Below are 22,058 nucleotides of genomic sequence, written 5' to 3'. Positions count from 1 at the left end.
ATAAAGATTTGCACACATTACAGCTGCAGTCTGCATGATTTGCACAAATTGTGGCTGCAGTTCCATAAATCACGCAAACTCTGGCCAAAATTTGCACAAATCTCTGTGCAAATTTTTTTAAAAAAGGAAAATCCATGAGCTGGCCCAACTTGCTGCGGACCAAGTCAGGCCAGCTAGCAGAAGATGAGTAAAAGTCCAGGGGGGTTAACCAACAAAAGCTCATTGAGCTCCACCCCCAACTGGACTTTAGCTGTGGGGGGCAGAACATCACCTGAGCATCCAGAGCTAGAGCATGCCCAGCAGATGCTTGAGGGCCTCTGGCAAAGGAGAGCCTGAACACCCCACCCCCGCTAATAGGCCCCATTGTCAAACTGCCAAGGAGTTTCTCCCACTGTTCAACTGAAATTTACCCACCTGTAACCTACACCCGTTATATCTATTCCTGCCCTCTGGAGTGGCAGGGAACAAGTCTTTGCCCTCTTCTAAGTGACAGCCCTTTGGAGAATTGAAGGGTGCTCTCAGGCCCACCCTCAGTCTTCTGTTAGGAAGACAGCAGAGAGTGAGCAAACTCTCACTTTTAGGGGAATCTGAGTTCAGCCAAAGCTGGCCCATTGGCGCAGACTGGCTGCTGTTTTGTCTAGTAGTGTGATATCCTCCATTTCTGATGTTAGTGATCTAGCTGGCAAATTGGAAAATCACTTAGTGGCTGGATTCACCTTCCTCCTGCCCCTGTACTTGTATAATAAAAGAGCCTGTTCTAACTGGACAAACCATTGCGCAAAAGAGCTTAAGTTCTGGATGTGTACTGGGGAACAAAAGGGTGCAAAAGCACCTAGTCAGGTGTCCTGGCATGGTGCCAAAGTACCAGATACTGCAGGGGGCGCAGTTGAGCTATGTAACATAGTTTGTCACAGACAGTAGTATTTTCTCACAGTGTGTGGCTACAATTACTGTAGCCGGGTGCTCTGGCCAGACAAATTGAGCCTACTGGCATATACATTAGGAAGGATCTTTGGCCCAAACAGCTGCTTCCTATGAATGGTATAGATCACAAGGTATTGTTCCCATGGAGTTAAAGCCATGCTGAATCATAACGAAGTCTGCTCTCTGCCCCTTTAAAGCCCTTAAAGGCCATCCCTCCTCTGTGTATGGCTGATGCATCTGGGTCCACTGATGGCTCCATCTCTCTTCCACAACTGGACTACAACTCCTATCCTGCCTAGGGATGATGGGAATTGCAGTCCAATGCATTTAGAGAGCGCCAGGTTGGGCCAGTCTGCCGCCCACTGTATCCCCCTCAGTGTTTGAACCCAGGCATCTTCACAGATCAGCCCAGAGTCACTGGGGCGGCAGGGGCCCTCCCTGGCACACTTGCACTTTCAGAAGACACGCCTCATGCTCACCAGCCTGTCTCCCCCCATGCCCCTCCTCCCCCTCTCCCATCACAGGCAAGTCTGTGGGGATCGTGACAACCACTCGCGTCCAGCACGCCTCTCCGGGGGCCTCCTACGCCCATTCCGTCAGCCGGGACTGGTACGGTGATGCAGATCTGCCCAAGGATGCTGTCCGTCAGGGCTGCAAGGACATTGCCTACCAGCTGGTGCACAACACAGACATCAACGTGAGTGGTTGTGGGTGCGCAGAGGTGTCTGGTGGGGAGAGCTGTGGGAATGGCCTGGACACGTGGGGATTCAGTGATCTGGTTGTCAGGGCTGCATGGCCCAGTGGTTGGACTTGAGAATAAAGCAGCTCTTGACACCTTAAGGCTGCAGTGCTAGGCGCACCGACCTGCGAGTAAGCCCTGTTGAACTCAGCGGGACTTACTCCTAAGTAAACTTATAGATGGATTGTGCCTCCCATATGATACCCACGCAGAGGTGGAATTTTGTGTTCCCTAGGCATTACCTGGTCATTTCCTTTGTCAAGTTTGCTCCTTGATGTCCAGTTCCAGACCTGGGCAAAGGAGGGAGATGCCAGGACCCTGAGGCTGGCATGTGCACCCCTGAGCAGCAATTGAACCAAAATTCAATTTCAATTCAAAAGAAGACCCATATTGTGTTTTGAAATTGCCCAATCCCCCAAATGGCCACATCCCATTCATGCCTAATGCAGGGTGCAGAAGCAGAGGTTGACCTGGTTCACACAACACAACAAGCCAGAGTACATATCGAACTGTGGGCTGTTGCTGTATCGTTGGTTGTGTGAATCCAGCAGCCCTAACAAACCATGGTTTGCTAACCACAAACAGCCCATGGAGAGAACCCATGATTTGTTGTTGGGTTGTGAACTGTGGGTTGTTCGTGGGTAACAAACCATGGTTTATTAGCATGGCTGGTTTCAGACAGCACAACAACCCACGGTTCAACTGAAACCTGCAGTTCAATGACAACCCACACTCAGTCCATACTCAACCCATAGACTGGGTTCAGACAACACAATATCCCACACTCAAGGGTTGAGTATGGGTTGTCATTGAACTGTGCATTGTGGTTGAACCATGGCTTATCGTGTTTTCTGAACCAGCCTGCTAGCAAAACATGGTTTGCTAACCACAAACAGCCCATGGAGAGAACCCATGATTTGTTGTTGGGTTGTGAGCTGTGGATTGCCCATAGTTAATAAACCATGGTTTGTTATTGTGGCTGGGTTCAGACAACACGATAACTCATGGTTCAACAACACCCACGGTTCAATGACAACCCATACTCAACCCATATTCAACCCTTAAGTGTGGGTTACGTTGTCTGAAACCAGCCGTACTCTGGCTTGTCACGTTGTGTGAACCTGTCCAGTGTAATTGTAACATCAGAAAGGGATCTAGGCCCTGCCCTCTCCTGGCCTTCCCTCACAACTTCTAGTTGCTTCACGTAAGCATTTCCCAGCCTGGCTCACTTCTGGTATTTGAGCTGGACAAGGAGAAAAGTTCCTGAAGAAGCATTCCCGTAACCTGGGGCCCTCCAGTGGCCCTGCCGGCTGGAGATGATGGGAGCTGTAGTACGACGCACCTGCAGGGCGCCAGGTTAAGGGAGACTGTCCTAAAGCAATAGACACGTGGAGCTGGTAAGGCAGGGGTGGCAGAGAGGGCTTCATCCCTCCCCTCCTGCACCGCTTATGCCAAAATTATGCCCCATCCTCTGCTTAATAGGTAAATGAGGCAGAGATGTGAACAGCCCAATGTGGTGGCTTCCCTCATGCATGTAGAGTCTAGCCCTGTGGAGGCTGGAGAAATGTGGAAGCGCTGAGCCTTTGCTTCTCTCTCCCCCCCCCCCCCGGTAAGTCTTAACAAGGCTCACTGTTCTGCAGGGGAAGCTGGTGACTCTGATGTCAGTGGGGTGATGACCTGCTTCAGGTTACAGTCAGAACCAGTCAGATCTCTTGAGGAGGAGCTTCCACACCTCGGAGAGCTCCTTTAGAGTTCCAGCTGGTTCTTACTGAAACATGGAGCGGATTCACCGTCCCACTGACTTCGGAGCCACCAGCCTCCACTGCTGTTCTGCTTAATGCAGGGATGGGGGCGGGGGCTTTTCTGTTGGGGGGGGCTTTTTTCTGAAGCTTTTTTCCCCTTGGATAAAAACTGTCGGGTGCTGCATGCTACCGGTGAGCAGCACCAGAGCCAAAAATGGCTGGAGCTCCCCCGCCTCTCTCCCTCCCTCCTCTACAACCAGTGGGACAGATGGCTCTTGCCAGACATCCGCCCTGTTTAGATAATAACTAAGACCTGCAGCCTACTGTTTGCCCCCGCCAGGTTTAGTTGTTATCTACCGTCCTTAAGAATAGTAGCCTTCTAGCATGAAAAAAAAGAAGAAACAAATAAGCCAGAATATGAAGACTTCCTTTGGGAATAATTGCCTGCTCTTGGCCCTGACAGAACTGAAAGTGTTGTTTAACAGAGGAAGAATTTATGCTACTACTGGATAACTTCTGATGAAGATCCATGAAACGGGTATATTACTAGATGCCCATCCTTGTGTATTCTTATGCGTTGTTATTTGGATCCCCTCTTCCGTATTTTGTAGCTTAGACCATGTTTTAATTTAATCCCCTCTTTTGTTTGTTTATGGTTTTGTTTTGGTTGTGAATTTCATCTTACTGTACAAACGCGTGTATGAGACGGTTACACGCAATGGCTGTGTGCTTTGTGGCATTTTCTGGTGGTGTTTATCAACTGTTGCTCTCCTTTCTGTACTGTGAGCGGAAATGGTGCCAGCTGCCAAATTCATATACAGACCTCCAGGTTGATATTCTGATATAACTTATGGTGAAGCTGCAATTATCTGATGATGAAAAAGCACCAGGATGCACAGCGTTCTCCACCGTACACAGAAGCTGCCGGGCCCACCCCCCACCCCCACATGCATGAGAATGAACTGCTTACTGGCCAGGCCTTTCTTGAATGACTCCCTCCCTCTGCAGGTGAAGGGATCCAGCAGTGCTCGGATCCCCCCCCCCCCCAACTCCTGAAGAATTAGATCTCGAATTAGATCTCCTTCCTTGCCCCTTTGCATTTTGAGAATCTCTGCTTCAGAACACACCCTTGATGCTCCTCAACTAACCACTGGGACACAGTTTCAACACTCCCTCAGAGCTGGAGATGTTTGGAATTTGCGGGGAGGCCAGGCCGCCTTGGCCATGTTAGCAATATTTCTCTCCCCCTGCATCAGTAGCGCGGTGGCCCAGCCTTTAGTGCCTACCTTGACCAAATGTAGGATTGACAATTTTTAACCTGGCCAAGTTATAATCCCAGGCATTTCCTGCAGCAGTGGGCAAAAGGAAGAGGTGATCTCAATGCGCTTACTGTGGCTGCTGAAAAATCGTGGGTGTGTCTGGTTGCGTGTGTACTGTCTTTCATTGTAAAAAGAAAGAGTCGACATGGGTTTTCTTCCCCAGGAAAGGTCTCTTTTGCTCCCCATTGCAAAAATATGTGCTCAATCGGATTAGTGCCAAAGAAACTGTCTTTATCTGGGAACACTGCGTTTAACTTAAGCATGTTTTGAGGTTGGTGCTGATTTGCATTGTGGCATGGTGCATGCAGCATCTGGCATTTCGGTAAAAAGTATTGACATGCTCCCTTTCGCTTGCTCACAGCATCTGGTAATAATCACGCCACCACCTGTGTGTAGCTATCAAGGCTAAGGAATCGAGTTTATTTATTTGTTTGTTTTTAATAAAAGTAATAACTCAGAACAAACAAATGGAGAAACTCCCATCTATAAGATGCTTTCTATGTATTACGGACAGAATTCCTAAAACAACCTTTCCCTACCTGGTGCCCTGGGGTACACGGAAGGAGCCTCCTCGAAGATTGTTACAATCGGGCGTACCCTGGAAACGGTGCATTGCGCCGGCTAATCCTTCTACCACCTGATCGAACCGCAGCTCGGTGGTGTGGCAGTGGCTACATTTTGGCGGAGCAGAGTTTGGTCTGGACACGACACGACGACAATCTGGCGCCCTCTACACGTGTTGGACTACAACTCCCATAAGCCCCCAGCTAGCATAGCTGGCTGGGGGCTTATGGGAGTTGTAGTCCAACATATGCGGAGGGCAACAAGTTGGGAAAGACTGTCCTAAAATATGAACAGCCTCTAATAATCATGAACTAGCAACATCGAAATATTCATGGTGCTGTATGCCTTTGGCAGGTGATTCTAGGAGGGGGCCGGATATATATGACCCCTCCGCAGATGCCTGACCCGGAATATCCAAATGATTCCAGGCAGAAAGGGACCAGGAAGGATGGCCTCAACCTCATAGAAAAGTGGCTGAACGGCAAGAAGGTATCGGCGTAGGCGGGGCAGGGGCCTGGAGGGAAAACCTGGATCTTGGCTGGGCTGGGAGTCTTTAGCAGGGAGGAAGGTGGATGCAGAAAGAGCAGCTTGCCTGGCTCACCCCGTAATTCTGCTGCTGCAGTGTCTCTCTGCAGGACACTGGGTGAGCCCTCTTCCCTTTTAGACGGACAGCTGCAGCCTAACAATGTCTGGAGGGCCACATGTTCCCCGCCCTGCCTTAGACCTTTGGTTCTGCCCCTGTACAAAGAGGGCATTCTTTTGTCATTGCCATTTAAGCAATGCCAGGGCGGAGGAGGAAATATTTGTGATCACAAATTCATCTAAATTGGTGATCTGGCTAGGAGATCCTACAAGATGTGGAGATCCTACAAGATGTGGTTACTCCATAACCTCCATGTTCTCTTGCTGTTTGAGGCCTGGTGGGCAAGCATGAGAGAGAGACAGAGAGACAGAGAGACAGAGAGACAGAGAGAGACTTCTCAGTTGTGGTGCCCATATCTTGCCTAGGGAATTGGTCTCTAACTTGCCCACTTTTTCCCAATTGGTACAAACTCCCTTATTATCTATTATTACATACATATCCTACCTTTTTTCCTCTTGCAAGGAACATAGCCCTCCCCCTTTCCATTTTATCCTCACAACAGCCCAGTCAGTGGCTGGCCAATGTCCCCCAGTGCTGGCCAATGTCCCCCAGTAAGCTTCATGGCCAAGTGGGGACTAGAACCCCAGTCTCTTCCAATGGTTGGGGGGCTGCATTGCTCTCCCAGGACCCACTGGAAGGCTTCACCCCAACCCTTTTGAATTTGGTCCAGCAGCGAAAATAATCACTGATTTTTCAAGGAAACAAGCAGGGGCAGGCGAGAGCTGCAGAAAATGGCTAGAGGGCCACAGGTGGCCTGCGTGTGCTGCCCACCCCTGATGTAAATAATACTGCCACAGTGATCATATGAAGAATCCTGCTGGATCAGACCAAAGGTCCCATCCGTTCCAGCACCCTGTTTCCCACCGTGGTCACCCAGATGCTTCTGGGGAACTCACAGGCAGGGCACGGAGGCTGTGGCTCCCTCCTGCCGTTGATCTCCAGTCCCTGGGATTGAGAGACATGCTGCACCATCAGTGTCATGGTCTCTGTGTGTGTGCCTTGCACACATGTGCTGTACAGGCCTTCCGCCTCTTTTGTCTATGTAACACAAATGCTATTGATTCCTGACATTTACACACACACACCCCACTTGTTTCCAGAGAGCTCGGTACGTCTGGAATAAAGAAGGCCTGGATGCTGTGGATGAAAACTCTACCGACTACCTCATGGGTGAGGGCACGACCTGGGTTGCCGGCTTTCTCTCTCATTGGTCTGTCCCATCTCTTACAGGTTGCCAAGGAAGCCACAGTGGGTCCTCTCCAGAGGGAGATGGAAATAGTGGAGGCTGGTGGCTCCAATATCAGTGGGGCAATGAATCTGCTCCCGCTTTCAGCACCTTGGATTGCTCCCTTAGAGTTTTGACTGGTTCTGACAGAAACCCGGAATGGATTCACCGCCCCACTGACATTGGAGCCACCAGCCTCCGCTGCCTCCTCTCCTTTGGTTTTTCACTCTGCGACATTTAAATATAAGCTGACCAGGCCAGGTAATGGCATCTCTCTGTGTTCAGGGCTATGTTCAGAACTTTAGCCGGACATCCTAGAGAGTGAAGTCAAGTGGGCCTTAGGAAGCATTAGTAACAACAAAGCTAGTGGAGATGAAAGTATTCCAGCTGAGCTGTTTAAGATCCTAAAAGATGATGCTGTTAAAGTGCTGCATTCAATATGCCAACAAATTTGGAACACTCATCAGTGGCCACAAGACTGGAAAAGGTCAGTTTACATTCCAATTCCAAAGAAGGGCAAAGCCAAAGAGTGTCCAAACTACCGCACAATTGCGCTCATTTCACATGCCAGCAAGGTGATGCTCAAAATCCTACAAGCCAGGCTTCAGCAGTATGCGAACCGAGAACTACCGGAAGTACAAGCTGGGTTTCGAAGAGGCAGAGGAACTAGAGATCAAATCGCCAACATTTGCTGGATCATCGAGAAAGCAAGAGAATTCCAGAAAAACATCTATTTCTGCTTCATTGACTTCGCTAAAGCCTTTGATTGTGTGGATCACAACAAACTGTGGCAAATTCTTAAAGTGATGGGAGTACCAGACCACCTTACCTGTCTCCTGAGAAACATGTACCAGGGTCAAGAAGCAACAGTAAGAATCAGACATGGAACAACCGAGTGGTTCCAAATTGGGAAAGGAGTACGACAAGGCTGCATATTGTCACCCTGCTTATTTAACTTATATGCAGAGTACATCATGAGAAACGCCGGGTTGGATGAATCACAGGTCGGAATTAAGATTGCCAGGAGAATTATCAACAACCTCCGATATGCAGACGATACCACCCTAATGGCAGAAAGCGAAGAGGATCTAAAGAGCCTTTTGTTGAGGGTGAAAGAGGAGAGTGCAAAAGCTGGTTTGAAACTCAACATTAAAAAAACGAAGATCATGGCACCTGGCCCCATCACTTCCTGGCATATAGAAGGGGAAGAAATGGAAGCAGTGACAGATTTTACTTTCTTGGGCTCCAAGATCACCGCAGACAGTGACTGTAGCCATGAAATTAAAAGACGCTTGCTCCTTGGGAGGAAAGCTATGGCAAACCTAGACAGCATAGTAAGAAGCAGAGACATCACCTTGCCGACAAAGGTCCACATAATCAAAGCTATGGTTTTCCCAGTAGCAACGTATGGCTGTGAGAGCTGGACTATAAGGAAGGCTGAGCGCCAAAGAATTGATGCTTTCGAACTGTGGTGCTGGAGAAGACTCTTACGAGTCCCCTGGACTGCAAGGAGGTCAAATCAGTCCATCCTAAAGGAAATCAACCCTGAGTGCTCATTGGAAGGACAGATGCTGAAGCTGAAGCTCAAATATTTTGGCCACCTAATGCGAAGAGAAAACTCCCTGGAAAAGACCCTGATGCTAGGAAAGATTGAAGGCAAAAGGAGAAGGGGACGGCAGAGGATGAGATGGCTAGATAGCATCACCGATGCAATGAATATGAACTTGAGCACGCTCCGGGAGAGAGCGCAGGACAGGAAGGCCTGGCATGCTATGGTCCATGGGGTCACGAAGAGTCGGACACGACTGAACGACTGAACAACAACAATGTTCAGGGCTGATCCAAGACATTTATTATTATTTATTACATTTCTGTACCGCCCAGTAGCCAGAGCTCTCTGAAATGGACCAGCACCTGGTTGCTGCGTGCTCTACCTCCATGGCCACCCTTTCTTCCTGACCTCCCCCCACCCATGGTTCAGCTGCAGCCATTCCTCACCCCCCGCCCCCAGGCGCAATGGTGCAGCCATCTTCCCCACAGTGCCACCCTCTGAGGAAGGACACTAATGAAGCCTTGGGGCAACTGGGCATGCTGGCCTCAGAGCATCAAAGAACCTCAGGAGTGATACTCCTGTTTTCCGTTCACCAACCCACTGTTTGAACCACATTTGCCACTGTGGCAAAGCAACAGCAGGGCAGGGGCTGCTATGAGTGTCCTGGGCCATCTCACCCCACAAGACCTCACCCTGAGGGACGATGCCTCAAACTGAGGCATTGGGGTGGCTGGACAAGATGGCCTCAGAGGGACCTGCAGGACCACTGCTGGTTTGCTTTGCTGTGGCAGCAAATAAGCAGGAAACAGTTAGGTTTTAAACAGTTTTCTGTGCCAAAAGGCGCAGCGTGCCTTACGGCAGGGCCGGCCCTACGTTATGTTACTCTGCAAAATCCCATGTCCATTGATGATGCTGCATACGTGATACATGATCAAGTTAATGATGTCCCCTCATCTCTGTAAGGCTTCTGTCACAACATCACTCACTTTCTCTGCTCAAACATATTAGGCCTCTTTGAGCCGAAGGACATGATGTATGAGCTGAATCGTAACAACAGTACGGATCCCTCTATTGTGGAGATGACCGAGAAGGCCATCCGGATCCTCCGCAGGAACCCCAAGGGCTTCTTCCTCTTTGTGGAAGATGAGTATCATAATCTTTTGTGGAGGAGGAGGGGAGGTTGGAACAGAATGGGCAAGAGAGAGCTCCACACATTAAATGGGGATGTCATTCAGGGAGGACCAAGACCTGCTCTTGTGTAGGAGGAGGAACTCTTAGGCCCCGCTCTCACTGAAGCAGTGAACCTGAGCCTGGGCCTTACCTCATGACAGAATGCTCCTCCATATGTAAAACTTTCCCTGCACATAAAGAGCTAGCATCTCAGGGGGAAAGCTAAGCTAGAACCCTCCTCTCTGAATGCTAGCTTTCTATGCGAAGGGAAGTTTCTTGTTTGGAGGGGCATTGCTCATGCAAGCCACTCCTTGCCTCCAGCGTGAAGCAGCTTAGCCCAGACAAAAGAGGGGTCTAAGAACTTCTCATATCTTCAGGCAAGGGACTGCAAATGAGATCAAGCGTTGAGTTTTTCCACTGCTCTACCTCTCTGCCTTTGGAAACACTTCTTTCAGAAGTGGTTGCCTTGTCCTTTGGGGTAACATTGACTCTACGGTGGGATCCTTTGGGGAGAGTCAGGGCCCAAATATATCCAGGGGTGGAAAGTTTGCTGTGGACCCATCAGAGATAGCAGAGTGGGATGCATCAGCTGGAGCAACGGCGGGGGGGGGGGGATTTAATTAAGTTTTGGTGTCTTTGGAGTCCGGCATGTGTCTGAGGGGAGGTAGGATGTCTGTTGGGGGACCACAGAAGTAGCCGGGGGCTGAGGGTGTTATGGCAGTGGGGGACAGGTGCATCGTATGGTGGCCAGGCATCCTGCTTTACATAGGACAGTCCTCTATTTGATGAGCTGTCAATGGAGGGTCCTCTCTTCGAAAGGCTGGCCAGTCCAAGTCCAGTTTAAAGATAAAAAAACATCAGAAGGGAAAGCAGGAGCCGTGAAGTTACCCGTCACAATTTAGCACCTGAAAACAATCTAAACAGGGTTGTTTTAGTCTTCCATAGCAGCTTGCCACCAAATTTCGGTGGCAAAACACCAACGTTTTGTGCAGTCGTTCTGGCAGCCCTGAAGGAGGCTGTTGTGAAACCACAGTGGAAGAAGCCAGGTCTGGGTCCCGTGGCTTTGAAAAATTGCTGCCCAGTTTCAGATTCAAAAGGTCTTGGAGTAGGTGGTGTCCTGTCACCTCCAGGCACTCTTTGATGATGGTTGAGATCCATTCCGGCCTGTCTTCTGCCCTGGGTTTGAGGAAGAAACTGCCTTGGTGGTCCTGGTGGATAATTTATGCTGGGGAATGCGGGGGGTGGGAGCGTGATCCTATTGGTTCTTCTGGATCTCTCAGTGGTTTTCAGTACCATTGACCAGGGTACTGTATCCTTCTGGGCTGTTTCTCTGGGATGGGACTTGGGGACAGAGTGTTGCAGTGGCTCCAGCCCTTCAGGGGGCAGTAGAACCAGAAGGTGGTGTGGGGGACGTTTGTCCCCCCCCCTTGGCCACTGACATTCGGGGTGCCTCAGGGTTCTGTCTTGCCCCCATGCTTTTCAACATCTACATGAAACCCCTGGGAGAAGCCATCCGGAGGTTTGGGCTGAGCCGCGGAGGTGTTATCAATATGCAGATGTGTGGGTGCACTACAGGAATGGATGAGGGCTAACAAGCTGAAGCTTAATCTGGATAAGACGGACATTCTGTGGGTTGGGAAATCCACTAATCTGGATGGAGGTTTAGATCTGACTCTGGACAGGGTTATGCTCCCCCTGAAGGGCCAGATATCCACTCTGGGAGCGCTCCTGGACTCAGAGCTTTCTTTGGTGTTGGTTGCCAAGAGTACTTTTCACCAGGGTAGGCTGGTTCAGTAGCTGTGCCTCTATCTAAAGAAAGCTCACCTAGCCATGCTTGGTTATGTCCAGGTTAGATTACTGTAACATGCTCTATGTGGGGCTGCCCTTGAAGACAGTTCGGAAACTGCAACAGCTACAGAATCTGACAGGCGACACTAGAATGCTTAGAATGACCACCTACACTTTTATGAGCCTTTTCAGGGATTAAGACCTATGTCAGAGACCCGACTCTCTGACCCACTAGCAAGACCTATTAACCTGGGACTGGGCTTTCTCAGTGGTGGCTCCACACCTTTGGAACTCCCTGCTGGCTTTTAAAAAAAACCCTGAAGACACATTTATTCCAGTGTGCATTTGGTGCTTTAAAAATCTTTATCATCATCTGCTGCTGCTGTGTGTGTGTGTGTGTTTTTATTATAATCCTTTTTTGTAATTTTGTAATGTTGTATGCTGACTTGTGAGGGCCATGCACCCTGAAAGCTGTGTGTGCGTGTGTGTTTTAAAAATTGTTTAAATAAATAATAAATCTGTCTCCTTTCCCTGAATCACGAGGTAGGATTGACCATGGGCACCACAGTAGCAAAGCCAAGCAAGCCCTGACAGAGGCTGTGATGATGGATTGGGCCGTGGAGCGGGCCGGACAACTGACCAACGCCTCAGAGACTCTCACTGTGGTCACAGCTGACCACTCGCATGTTTTCACCTTTGGGGGCAGCACGCCACGTGGTAACAACATCTTAGGTGAGTGTTGGGGGTGGTTGCTAGGCCTTTTAGGGTACAAGCCTATGCACGTTTGGACTGAAAAAAGTCCTGTAGACTTTTTCCCTGTCTAAACCTGCATAGGATTGCGCCCTTAAAGATTTCGATGGCAAGGAGCAGCAGGAAAACTAGGACAGGAAACTCCTACAACATCCACCAGGCTTAGAATCCACCATGCTTAGAATTCTGCATGGTTATGGTGGATTGCACTGTGTGTGTTTTTAACTTATTTATTTAGATGTATTTATTCATTGGAACAGACTGAAGCATTTGTCCCACTGATTTCACTCGGCCTTAAGCATGACTAAGTTTAGTCACGCTGGAGCTAATACTCTGTGTCTGCTCCCAGTGTGTCTCTGGCCCTTGGGCGAGACGCCCTCAGTGGGCCCCCTCCCACCTTCTCACCCTCGTTGTCACTGTTCCTGTTGCCCCTCCTCCTCTTCTGCCTCATTGCCACCACTCGCTTGCTTGACAGGCAGAGAGGCAGTGAGCAAGCAGGCCGTAGCCTCTGCTACTCCTCTTTCTCACCCCCCCGCTGTCTGGGCCAGAGCGAGCAGGTGGAACTGGTGAAGAGGAGGCGCACGTCCATGGGCATCTTGTCAGTGGGCCCCTGCTGGGTTGTGGGCCCTTGGCAGGTGCCCAACCAAGCCTACCCTTGGCACCAGCACTACTGACTGTTGTGTGTGTGTGGGGGGGTTTATGTGTTAACAGGCCTGGTACCCAAAAAGGCGATGGACAAACGCTCCTACACCAGCATCCTCTATGGTAACGGGCCTGGCTATGCCCTTGAGAATGGCAAGCGCCCAGATGCCAGCTCTGCGGACTTTGGTGAGAGCTTCCTCTTTTACCCTTTGCCTTTGCCGATCTCATAAGGGCTACCCGATCCTTAGAACTAGACTTGGTGCTGGAGGATCAGCTGGGGAACATCTGCAGGGTAGGTGCTCCACCAACTGGCTTGTGGTGCCTTCCCATAAGGAAATCTGCAAAGAAGGTGCAGATTCTGGCTGGGTTCAGACAACTTGAGAACCAAGGGTCGAGTATGGGCTGTCGTTGAACCATGGGTTGTTGTTGAAACCTGGGTTATTGTGTTGTGTGAACCCAGCTCTGCTAACAAACCATGGTTTGTTAACCACGAACAACCCACAGTTCACAACTCAACAACAAACCATGGGCTCTCTTCATGGGTTGTTTGTGGTTACAACTAGTGGGTTGTTTGTGGTTACAATGCACATGAAGCACTTTGAACATTAGAAAGTGCTATAAAAATGTTACTGATTATTATGATTTCTTGAAGCTGAGGGCTTCCATGTCTGAGTGCTCCCCCATGAAAGAAAATCCCTGAAAGTGGAGAAAAAGCATGTCAGGGAGAAGACAAAACTGCCATATCCTTCGCCCTGACATGTTAGTTTTATGAAAACAATCAGGTTTTTATGTGGAGGGGGTAGAGAGGGAAGCCACCCCCAAAAGAGGAATTGTGTCACCAAAATGGCCATGCTGGTTGGGGCTGATTGAAGTAGTATTTTTATTTACTTACTTACTTACTTACTTATTTACAATATTTATATACCACTCAACAACAAAAGATTTTGGAGCAATGAACAGCAAAGATAAAAGAATAAAACACTATGTTAAAACAATTAAAAGTTTTAAAAAGAAACAAATTCTGAATATAATAAAAATTCTGAATCAAGAGGCCTTCCTTGGTCACTCAGGGAAAGCCTCTCGAAATAACAATGTCTTCAGGAGGAACTGGAAGCAACACAATGGTGCTTGCCTGACCTCCGAAGGCAAGGGGTTCCACAGAAAGGGGGCCACCACGCTGAAGGCTCTTTTCCTGGTGGACTCCAGCTGGGTCTTGGGTCCATGTGGAACCACCAGGAGCATGCCCTCTGATGTCCTCAGTGACCGAGCAGGTTGGAAAGGAAGGAGGCGCTCTCTCAGGTATCCTGGCCCCAAGTTGTTCATGGCCTTGTACACTAGTACCGAAACCTTAAACCTGTCCTGGTAGCAAATAGGCAGCCAGTGCAGTTCCCTCAGCAAAGAATTGCACGCTGAAAAGGGGCAGCTTCTGACAACAGCTGAGCTGCTGCATTCTGCACCAGCTCCAGCTTCCGGGCCAGCCTCAAAGGCAGCCCCACATAGAGCGCATTGCAGTTATCCAGTCTCGTGGTTATCAGTGCCTGTACCACTGTGGCCAAGCTACCCCTGTCCAGAAGAGGCCATAGCTGGCGAACTAGCTGAAGCTGGTAGAAGGCACTCCGAGCCGCTGTAGCCACTTGGGCTTCCAGCAACAGCGATGGATCTGGGAGTACCCCCAGATGACGAACCTGATTTTTCAGAGGGAGTGCAACCCCATCCAGAACAGGCAATGAGCCTGTCTCCCAGACCCGGGAACCACTCACCCACAGGGCTTCCGTCTTGCCAGGATTCAGCTTCAGTTTCTTGGCCCTCACCCAGCCCATTACTGAGTCTAGGCACTGATCCAGGACTTGCACAGCCTCTCCTGATTCAGATGTCACAGGGAGACAGAGCTGCGTATCATCAGCATGCTGACGGCACTTGGCTCCAGAGCCGTAATGACCGCTCCCAACGGCGTCATATAGGTGTTAAACATCACTGGGGACAAGGTGGTCCTCTGCGGCACCCGTAACTAAATTGCCAAGGGGCCGAGGAATAGCCTCCCACTGTTACTCTCTGAAATCGGCCCCGTGGGTAGGGCCGGAACCGCTGTAGCACAGTGCCTCCGATACCCATTTCACGGAGTCGATCCAGGAGGATACCATGGTTGATGGTATCAAAAGCAGATGAGAGATGGAGCAGAATTAACAGGGCTGCACTCCCCCTGTCCCTCTCTCGATAAAGGTCATCCATCCATCAGGCGACCAAGGCTGATTCTGTCCCGTAACCAGGACGAAACCCAGATTGAAATGGGTCTAGATAATTAGTATCCTCCAAGAGTGCCCGCGGTTGCTCCGCCACGACCCTCTCAAGTACCTTCCCTAGAAAAGGGGTATTTGCGACTGGGAGGTAGTTGTCTAATAGTGTTGGGCCCAGAGTGGGCTTCTTCAGGAGTGGCCGCACTTCTGCCTCCTTTAGGACAGCAGGGACCACCCCTTAACGTAGAGAAGCATTTATCACTCCCTGGACCCACCCAGTCATACCCCCTCACTAGCTTTTATTAGCCAGGAGGGGCAGGGAACGAGAGGGCACGTGGTCGGTTGCACTGCTGCAAGCACCTTGTCCACATCATCAGGCTGCAATGACTGGAACTGATCCCACAAAACCAGGTGGATGACGGCATCAGACACCTAACTGGTACTGCACTAACAACAGCATCAAGTTTGCTGTGGACACAAGCGATTTTGTCCTCAAAGTGCAACGCAAAGAGGTCACAGCAGGTCCTCAGCGGGGCCAGGACACGACTTACTGGGGAAGCTGATAACAGTCCCTGGTCTGGACCACCCTGAAGAGCTCCACTGGACAGCTACTAGAGGACACGATGGAGGCAGCAAAATAAGCCTTCTTCGCTGCCCACACTGCTACGCGGTAGGCACGATCATGTGCTCTAGAGCATGCTCGGTCGTCTTCACTTCGAGTCCTCTGCCATTTGCGCTCTAGCCAACATCCAGCCTGTTTCATTGACCGCAGCTCCCCAGTATACCAGGGAGCAGAACGGGCTGCACAGTGCCGGAGAGGACACTCAGGTGCAATCAAGTTGATGGCCTTCTGCATCTCACTGTTCCACAGTGAGGCTAGGGCCTCAGCTGGATCACCACCTCTCTCCACTGGAAAATCCCCAAGAGCATTCAGAAATCCATTGGATTCCATCAGTCTCCTGGGGTGGAGAATGGATCCCCCACCCCTGTAGAAGGGAAGTAGAGCCGTGAGTTCAAATCTCACCAGGAAATGGTCTGACCATGACAATGGGGATATTTGGACGCCCCCCCCCCCGCCATCTTCAGACTACCCAGCTCACAACTTGGAGCAAAAACCAAATCAAGGGTGTGCCCTGCTTCATGTGCTGGGCTGATGACAAACAGAGAGCCCCATGGTTGTCATGGAGGCCATGAAGTCCCGAGCTGGAGCACCAGAGACAGCCTCAGCATGGACACTGGAGTCACCCAGAACCACCGTCTGGGGTTCCTCCAACACCACACTTGCGACTGCCTCCACCAGCCCAGTCAGGGAGGATGCTGGGCAGCAGGGTGGGCGGTACACCAGCAGCCTCCCCAGTCTGTCCCTATGGGCCAACACCAGGTGCAGGTCCTCAAGGCCTGCTCCAAGGTGGAGTGGCTTCCTGGTGAGAGAGATGGAAGTTCTATGAACCACAGCGACTCCCCCTGCCCCCTGGCCCTCCAACCTACATTGGTGCTGCACTGAGTACCCAGGTGGGCAGAGCTGAGTCAGGTTGACTCCACACAGCTCACCCACCCAAGTCTCAGCAATACACACCAGGTCGGCCCTCCCATCCATGATTAAATCGTGAATGAGTGCGGTCTTATCGCAGACAGATCTGGCATTAAATAGCAGCATCGCAAGACAGGAGGGCACAGTGAAAGAGCTACCAGCTACATGAGAGCTAGAGGAAGGGGGTAGAAGGGGAACTGTGTATAAAGACCTGTGGCCCATTCTACTTTGATGTCCCAACCCCCTCCTCCTGCCGCATCTCCTCCTGCCCCAAGTCACTGGAATAGTGGTGCCTCCTCCATGGGTCCCTGTGTCAGAGTTTCTTAGGCACATCCTTATCACATTCACAGCAGAAATGCCCACACACTCTCAACAGCCACACACCATTCAAATCTACCTTCAGCCATTCGACACATACACTCCACTCATCCAACGATCACTCCCAGCCAAACCAACGCAATCACAGTGGTTATGACCAGCCACTGGTCACATCTAGGACGTCAGGCTTGCCAACCAAGCAATCGAGAGAACCAGAGAAGTGCTTATTTCCTAGCCATTCAACCTGCTTCCATTAGTTCATGCTCATTCCATCTCTCACCTGGGGCACGGCAAGCAGTTCTCCCCACTGGCTCCCTCCCAGAGGAGGCCTCGCTTCTAACTACTTCAGGCTCCCACCCTGGGCAGAAGAAGCAACTCTGGCACATGAGGCCCCGATCCCCTCTCTCTCGCCCAGGGTGGGCGAACAAGGAGATGTAGGTACAACTGCTGTCAGGGGATAAGAACATAAGAAGAGCTGTGCTGGATCTGACCCAGGGTCCATCCAGTCCAGCATTCTGTTCACACTGCAGCCAACCAGCTGTCGACCAGGAACCCACAAGCAGGACAACAGCACCCTCCCACCCATGTTCCCCAGCAACTGGTATACAGAGGCTCACTGGGATCCCTGCTCTCATTCAGGGACACCCCACTCACACAGAACCAGTAATTGGTAGACAAGCAGGAAGAGAACAAACCCAGGAAGAAGGAGAGAATAAGAGGCACCCTCGCCCTCGTGGCATCCTGAAGGGGCAAACCAGAGGGGTGGCGCATCTAGGACCATGGGAAGCTGCCTTCCACTGAGTCAGATCATTGGCCCATCTAGCCCAGTATTGTCGACTGACTGGCAGCAGCTCTCCAGGGTTTCAGGAAAGATTCTTTCCTCGCTCTACCTGGAGAAGCCGGGGATCGAACCTGGGACCCTCTGCATGCAAAGCAGGTGCTCTATCACACTGTGCTATGGCCCCTCCCCTGGGCCCTACACATCTGGAGGGCGCCAGGTTGGGAAAGGCTGAGCTAAACAGACAGGTGTCTTTCAGCAGGGGGGTTTGAAACTCTATAAGCCTGAGGGCCAAAATCGATTTCAGGGAAGCTCTTGGGGGCCGCATTCCATTGGGGGCTGAAGGCAAAGGGGGCGGGGCCAAAATACCAGCACATTCTGTCTTGAAGCTCTTCCTGCCAGCATCTAAGCCTGAGCAGAAGAGGCATTTCAGCCTTTCAGAATGGGCCAAAATGACACAGAAGCCGGGAAGCCACTAAATGATGGGCAGTTGGGGGGAAGGGCTGATTTGGCCCCCAGGCGGGAAGTTCTGCCCCTTGCCTCGTGCTCTTGCTGCGACGCTCCCCAGTCCCCAGCTTGCTCTGCTAGCCCCTTGTGCCCGGCTGACCGTCTCCTTCTTCCCCGTCCAGCCAGCAAGGACTACCAGCAGCAGGCAGCTGTGCCCCTGAGCTCCGAGACCCACGGCGGGGAGGACGTGGCCATCATGGCGCAGGGGCCCCTGGCCCATCTCTTCCACGGCATCCGGGAGCAGAACTACATCGCCCACGTCATGGCCTACGCGGGCTGCCTAGAGCCGTATCACAGGCACCAGGACTGTGCTGCGTCGCGCTCCAGATCAGGCAGCCCGGGCCTCTCTCAGCAGCCCCTGCTCCTTCCGCTCGCACTCTGGCTGGGCCTTTTCTTGCTCCGAATGTGACAAGGAAAGACAAGCCCCCCCCCCCCCCGTTCCCCAACCGGGCCTGCAAGGTCTGTCTCCAAACAGCCATCTCCGGACACCCCCGTGCGGCTACAAGGGTCTCCTTGTCTGCCCTGAACACTCCCAAAGAGACAAAAAACAAGCAGCGCTGTTTCTGTTTTCGCTTGCAGGCACAGAATTGTAAATATACATGTGTGGTATATATCTTAACCCCCGGCCTCAGCTTTCGGGGAATAACCATGATATTGTTTTCTTTTATACCCATACAGTAGCAAGCATTTCATTTCCAGGACTCCAGAGAGAAAGCGCTGTATCAGATGCAGCAACATGGTAGATTCCGGGTGGCGGACTGCCAGAAGTGGGAAACTACTTTTTCAGGCCCTCACCCTGGTTACAGGGCCGGCCCTTCCATTGAGCCAAGTGCCTCAGCTGGCAGGTGCTGAGGGGCAGGGGGAGGCTGTGTTGGCTCCCCATGGCCGTTCCTCCCTAGACGCCCCCCACGTCCCGCCCACCACTATTCCCATCTTCCTGGCAGTGACACCACTGGCTTAATGCTCAGGGTTAGGCAGAGTGAGGCAGCCACCCCAGGGGGCAGACCTGGGGGAGGGGAGGCAGGAGCCCTCCCTGGCTGTGTCCCACCCTGCTGAGCTAGTGGCCTGGCTGCGATGCTGGCTTGTCGCTGTTCCAGCCTCTTCGGCTATCTCGCCTCTCTGCCCGTGGTGTAGTAGTAAATTTTGAAGTGCAGATGCTCGTCCTAGTCCATCACCAACTCTCCAAGGAGTGTCCAAACTGCAGGCAGCTACGCTGTTCCATATCTATGCGTGTGTGTGTCTGTAGCCACAATCAGTTTATACGTATTCCACGTTTTCCACAATACGATGTGCTCAAGATGGTTCACAAATCAAACACAATCACCATAATTACAAGAAGACGTTAACTCAATTTCAATTCCTCTAAAACATATCAAAGTTGAAATAAACCCAAGACACACCAGTTAGTCAGTTAACAATATCCAATTCCACATACGCACAGTAAACCATTCACCAAACAGTTCAAGTTAGAGGCCTAGCAGTAAGAAGGCTTCAGGAGCTGGTGGCAAAGCAGCCGGAAGCCGCCCCCACCTTGATGGCAAACACCGACCCAGTTCACATGTATCAGTGGCAAATTGTGGGTTAATTATGCTGAAATCATGGGGTAATTAACTCAAATCAACCCACAATTTGCTTTGGTGTGTGCCGGGCGTGTTCTGTGGCCATTTTGAACATTCAGTCCCTGACTGGACTGTTCAGGGGTTGCTACATGATGGTGGAATCCACACACCATAGGTTAATCATGGGTTAAACAATCCACAGTTAAGCTACAATTAGTAGCTTGTGTGCATGCATTGGTCTGCTTACATGACACCTAACGCTGGTGCTCGAGGACCGTGCTGAATGCCCTGAACCCCCCATGTGAGGCTGCTGCCCTCAGGTACGGTGGAGGACACTGCCATAAGAACATAACAGAGCCATGCTGAATCAGGCCAGGGTTCCATCTTGTCCAGCATTCTGTTCACACCGTGGCTAACCAGCAGCTGCCTGTAGCAAACCTACAAATGGGACATGAGTGCAACAGCACCCTCCCACCCCTGTTTCCCAGCAGCTGACATATGTAGGCATTCTGCCTCTGATACTGGAGGTAGCATATATAGCCATCAGGACTAGTAGCCATTGATAGCCTCCATGAATTTGCCTAATCCCCATTTAAACCCATCCAAATTCATGGCCATCACTACAGCTACAGTAGGGAATTCCATAGTTTTACTCTGCACTGTGTGATGAAGGGCTTCTTTTTATTTCTGCTAAATCTCCCACCAATCAGATTCATGGGAGGACCCCGTTGGGTTCCAGTGTTATGAGAGAGGGAGAAAAATGTCTCCCTATCCACATTCTCCACACCAGGCATGATTTCGTACACCTCTAGCGGTTCGAAAGCAAGAAATTGCAAGTGGATAAATAGGTACCGTCTTGGCGGGAAAGGTAACAGCGTTCCGTGCACCTCGGTGTTCAGTAATGCCGGCCGCATGGCCACGGAAGCGTCTTCGGACAGCGCTGGCTCTTCGGCTTAGAAACGGGGATGAGCACCGCACCCTAGAGTCGGACACGACTGGTTGGGGACACCTTTACCTTTTTATCATATCTCCCCTTACTCACCTTTAAAAACAACAACAACAACAACAACATCCCATCACCAGCGTTAAACAAGATTCAACCACCACTGTGGTTGTCTTCTATATGCAGAACGGGGCGGGGGCGTCATCTTGCCTTCCATCTTAAAATAGCAGTAAAATGTCTCGGGCTGACTCTGCCTGGTTAACTGCCAACATGTGGTTTTACTGGTAGGCAACCCCAGGTAGTCTGTGCTTCCCATGTATCTAGTTCTGCAAACTCAGCCGAGGATCTCGGCCTGCCTCCTGAATGGGACTGATTTTCCCTCATTCAAGTGGTTGCACAGCTTTGCGTTGAATTAGGCATCCAGCCCAAGGGTGGTTGCAAAGCAGGGGAAAGAGCTGCATCTGAAAACCGCTGTCATGTAAAAACATTATTGAAAAAGCACAGGTTTTATTATAATTTCAAGAATGCCCACTTTTTTCTCTTCTTAAAAAAAAAACTATTCAGATTTTATTGAGGTTTTTTCCCAGCATAATAACTGTAACTATCAACAATGGCCTCTGCTCCATGCCATCCGCAATGTTGTCGAGCGTTGTAATAAAGACCTGAATTGTTCTCAATGCTTTTTTGTGTTAGATCTGGTTCGGCAAATTCACAACTCTTACCAACTGCCCACTCCCAAGGAGCTGGTTCTTACATGTGTAATTTCCAGTCAACGTGGTACATTTAGTTTCACATCAAGATTGGGCTGGATTCAGTTTACACTGCTACTTAAACCAACAAAACACAAGATGAACATTGGAACGACGTTATGATTAGTCAATATAAATGGACAGAGTTAACATTTGCAGATGAAAGCCAAACAAAAAGGCAACTCACGTGCGTATTTTAACGTATCAGAACATGCAAAATATTTGAACACTTACAGAAAAGGAAAAGTGAAAACCACTCCTGAGGAGAAAATAAACCCATAAATGATAAATCCACAAACGATGGAATCCACCAGATCACTGTAATCTACAAGTGACTGTAATCAGTGCCAGCGCCAGGTTTTGGAGGGCCCTTGGGTAAAC

At 50.6% G+C, this 22,058-nt stretch overlaps 1 protein-coding gene across 1 annotated transcript in view; it reads left to right on the top strand.

The window, feature by feature from the left end:
* LOC146351736 (intestinal-type alkaline phosphatase 1-like) overlaps positions 1-21,603 on the top strand; it is a 42,333-nt gene extending 20,730 nt beyond the window's left edge. The window contains exons 5-11 of the mRNA XM_084847708.1: positions 1,449-1,621; positions 5,643-5,777; positions 7,032-7,101; positions 9,717-9,851; positions 12,207-12,398; positions 13,128-13,244; positions 18,549-21,603. Of these exons, the coding sequence (XP_084703834.1) occupies positions 1,449-1,621; positions 5,643-5,777; positions 7,032-7,101; positions 9,717-9,851; positions 12,207-12,398; positions 13,128-13,244; positions 18,549-18,835 (1,109 nt within the window). The 3' untranslated portion in view covers positions 18,836-21,603. The remainder of the gene's footprint in view (positions 1-1,448; positions 1,622-5,642; positions 5,778-7,031; positions 7,102-9,716; positions 9,852-12,206; positions 12,399-13,127; positions 13,245-18,548) is intronic.
* Positions 21,604-22,058: the final 455 nt, after the last annotated feature.

Source organism: Heloderma suspectum, chromosome 3 (genome assembly GCF_057233095.1).
Source record: "Heloderma suspectum isolate Gila_16-S chromosome 3, 16-S_ref, whole genome shotgun sequence".
Taxonomy (NCBI): domain Eukaryota; kingdom Metazoa; phylum Chordata; class Lepidosauria; order Squamata; family Helodermatidae; genus Heloderma; species Heloderma suspectum.
This window is presented reverse-complemented; position numbering and strand designations above follow the sequence as displayed.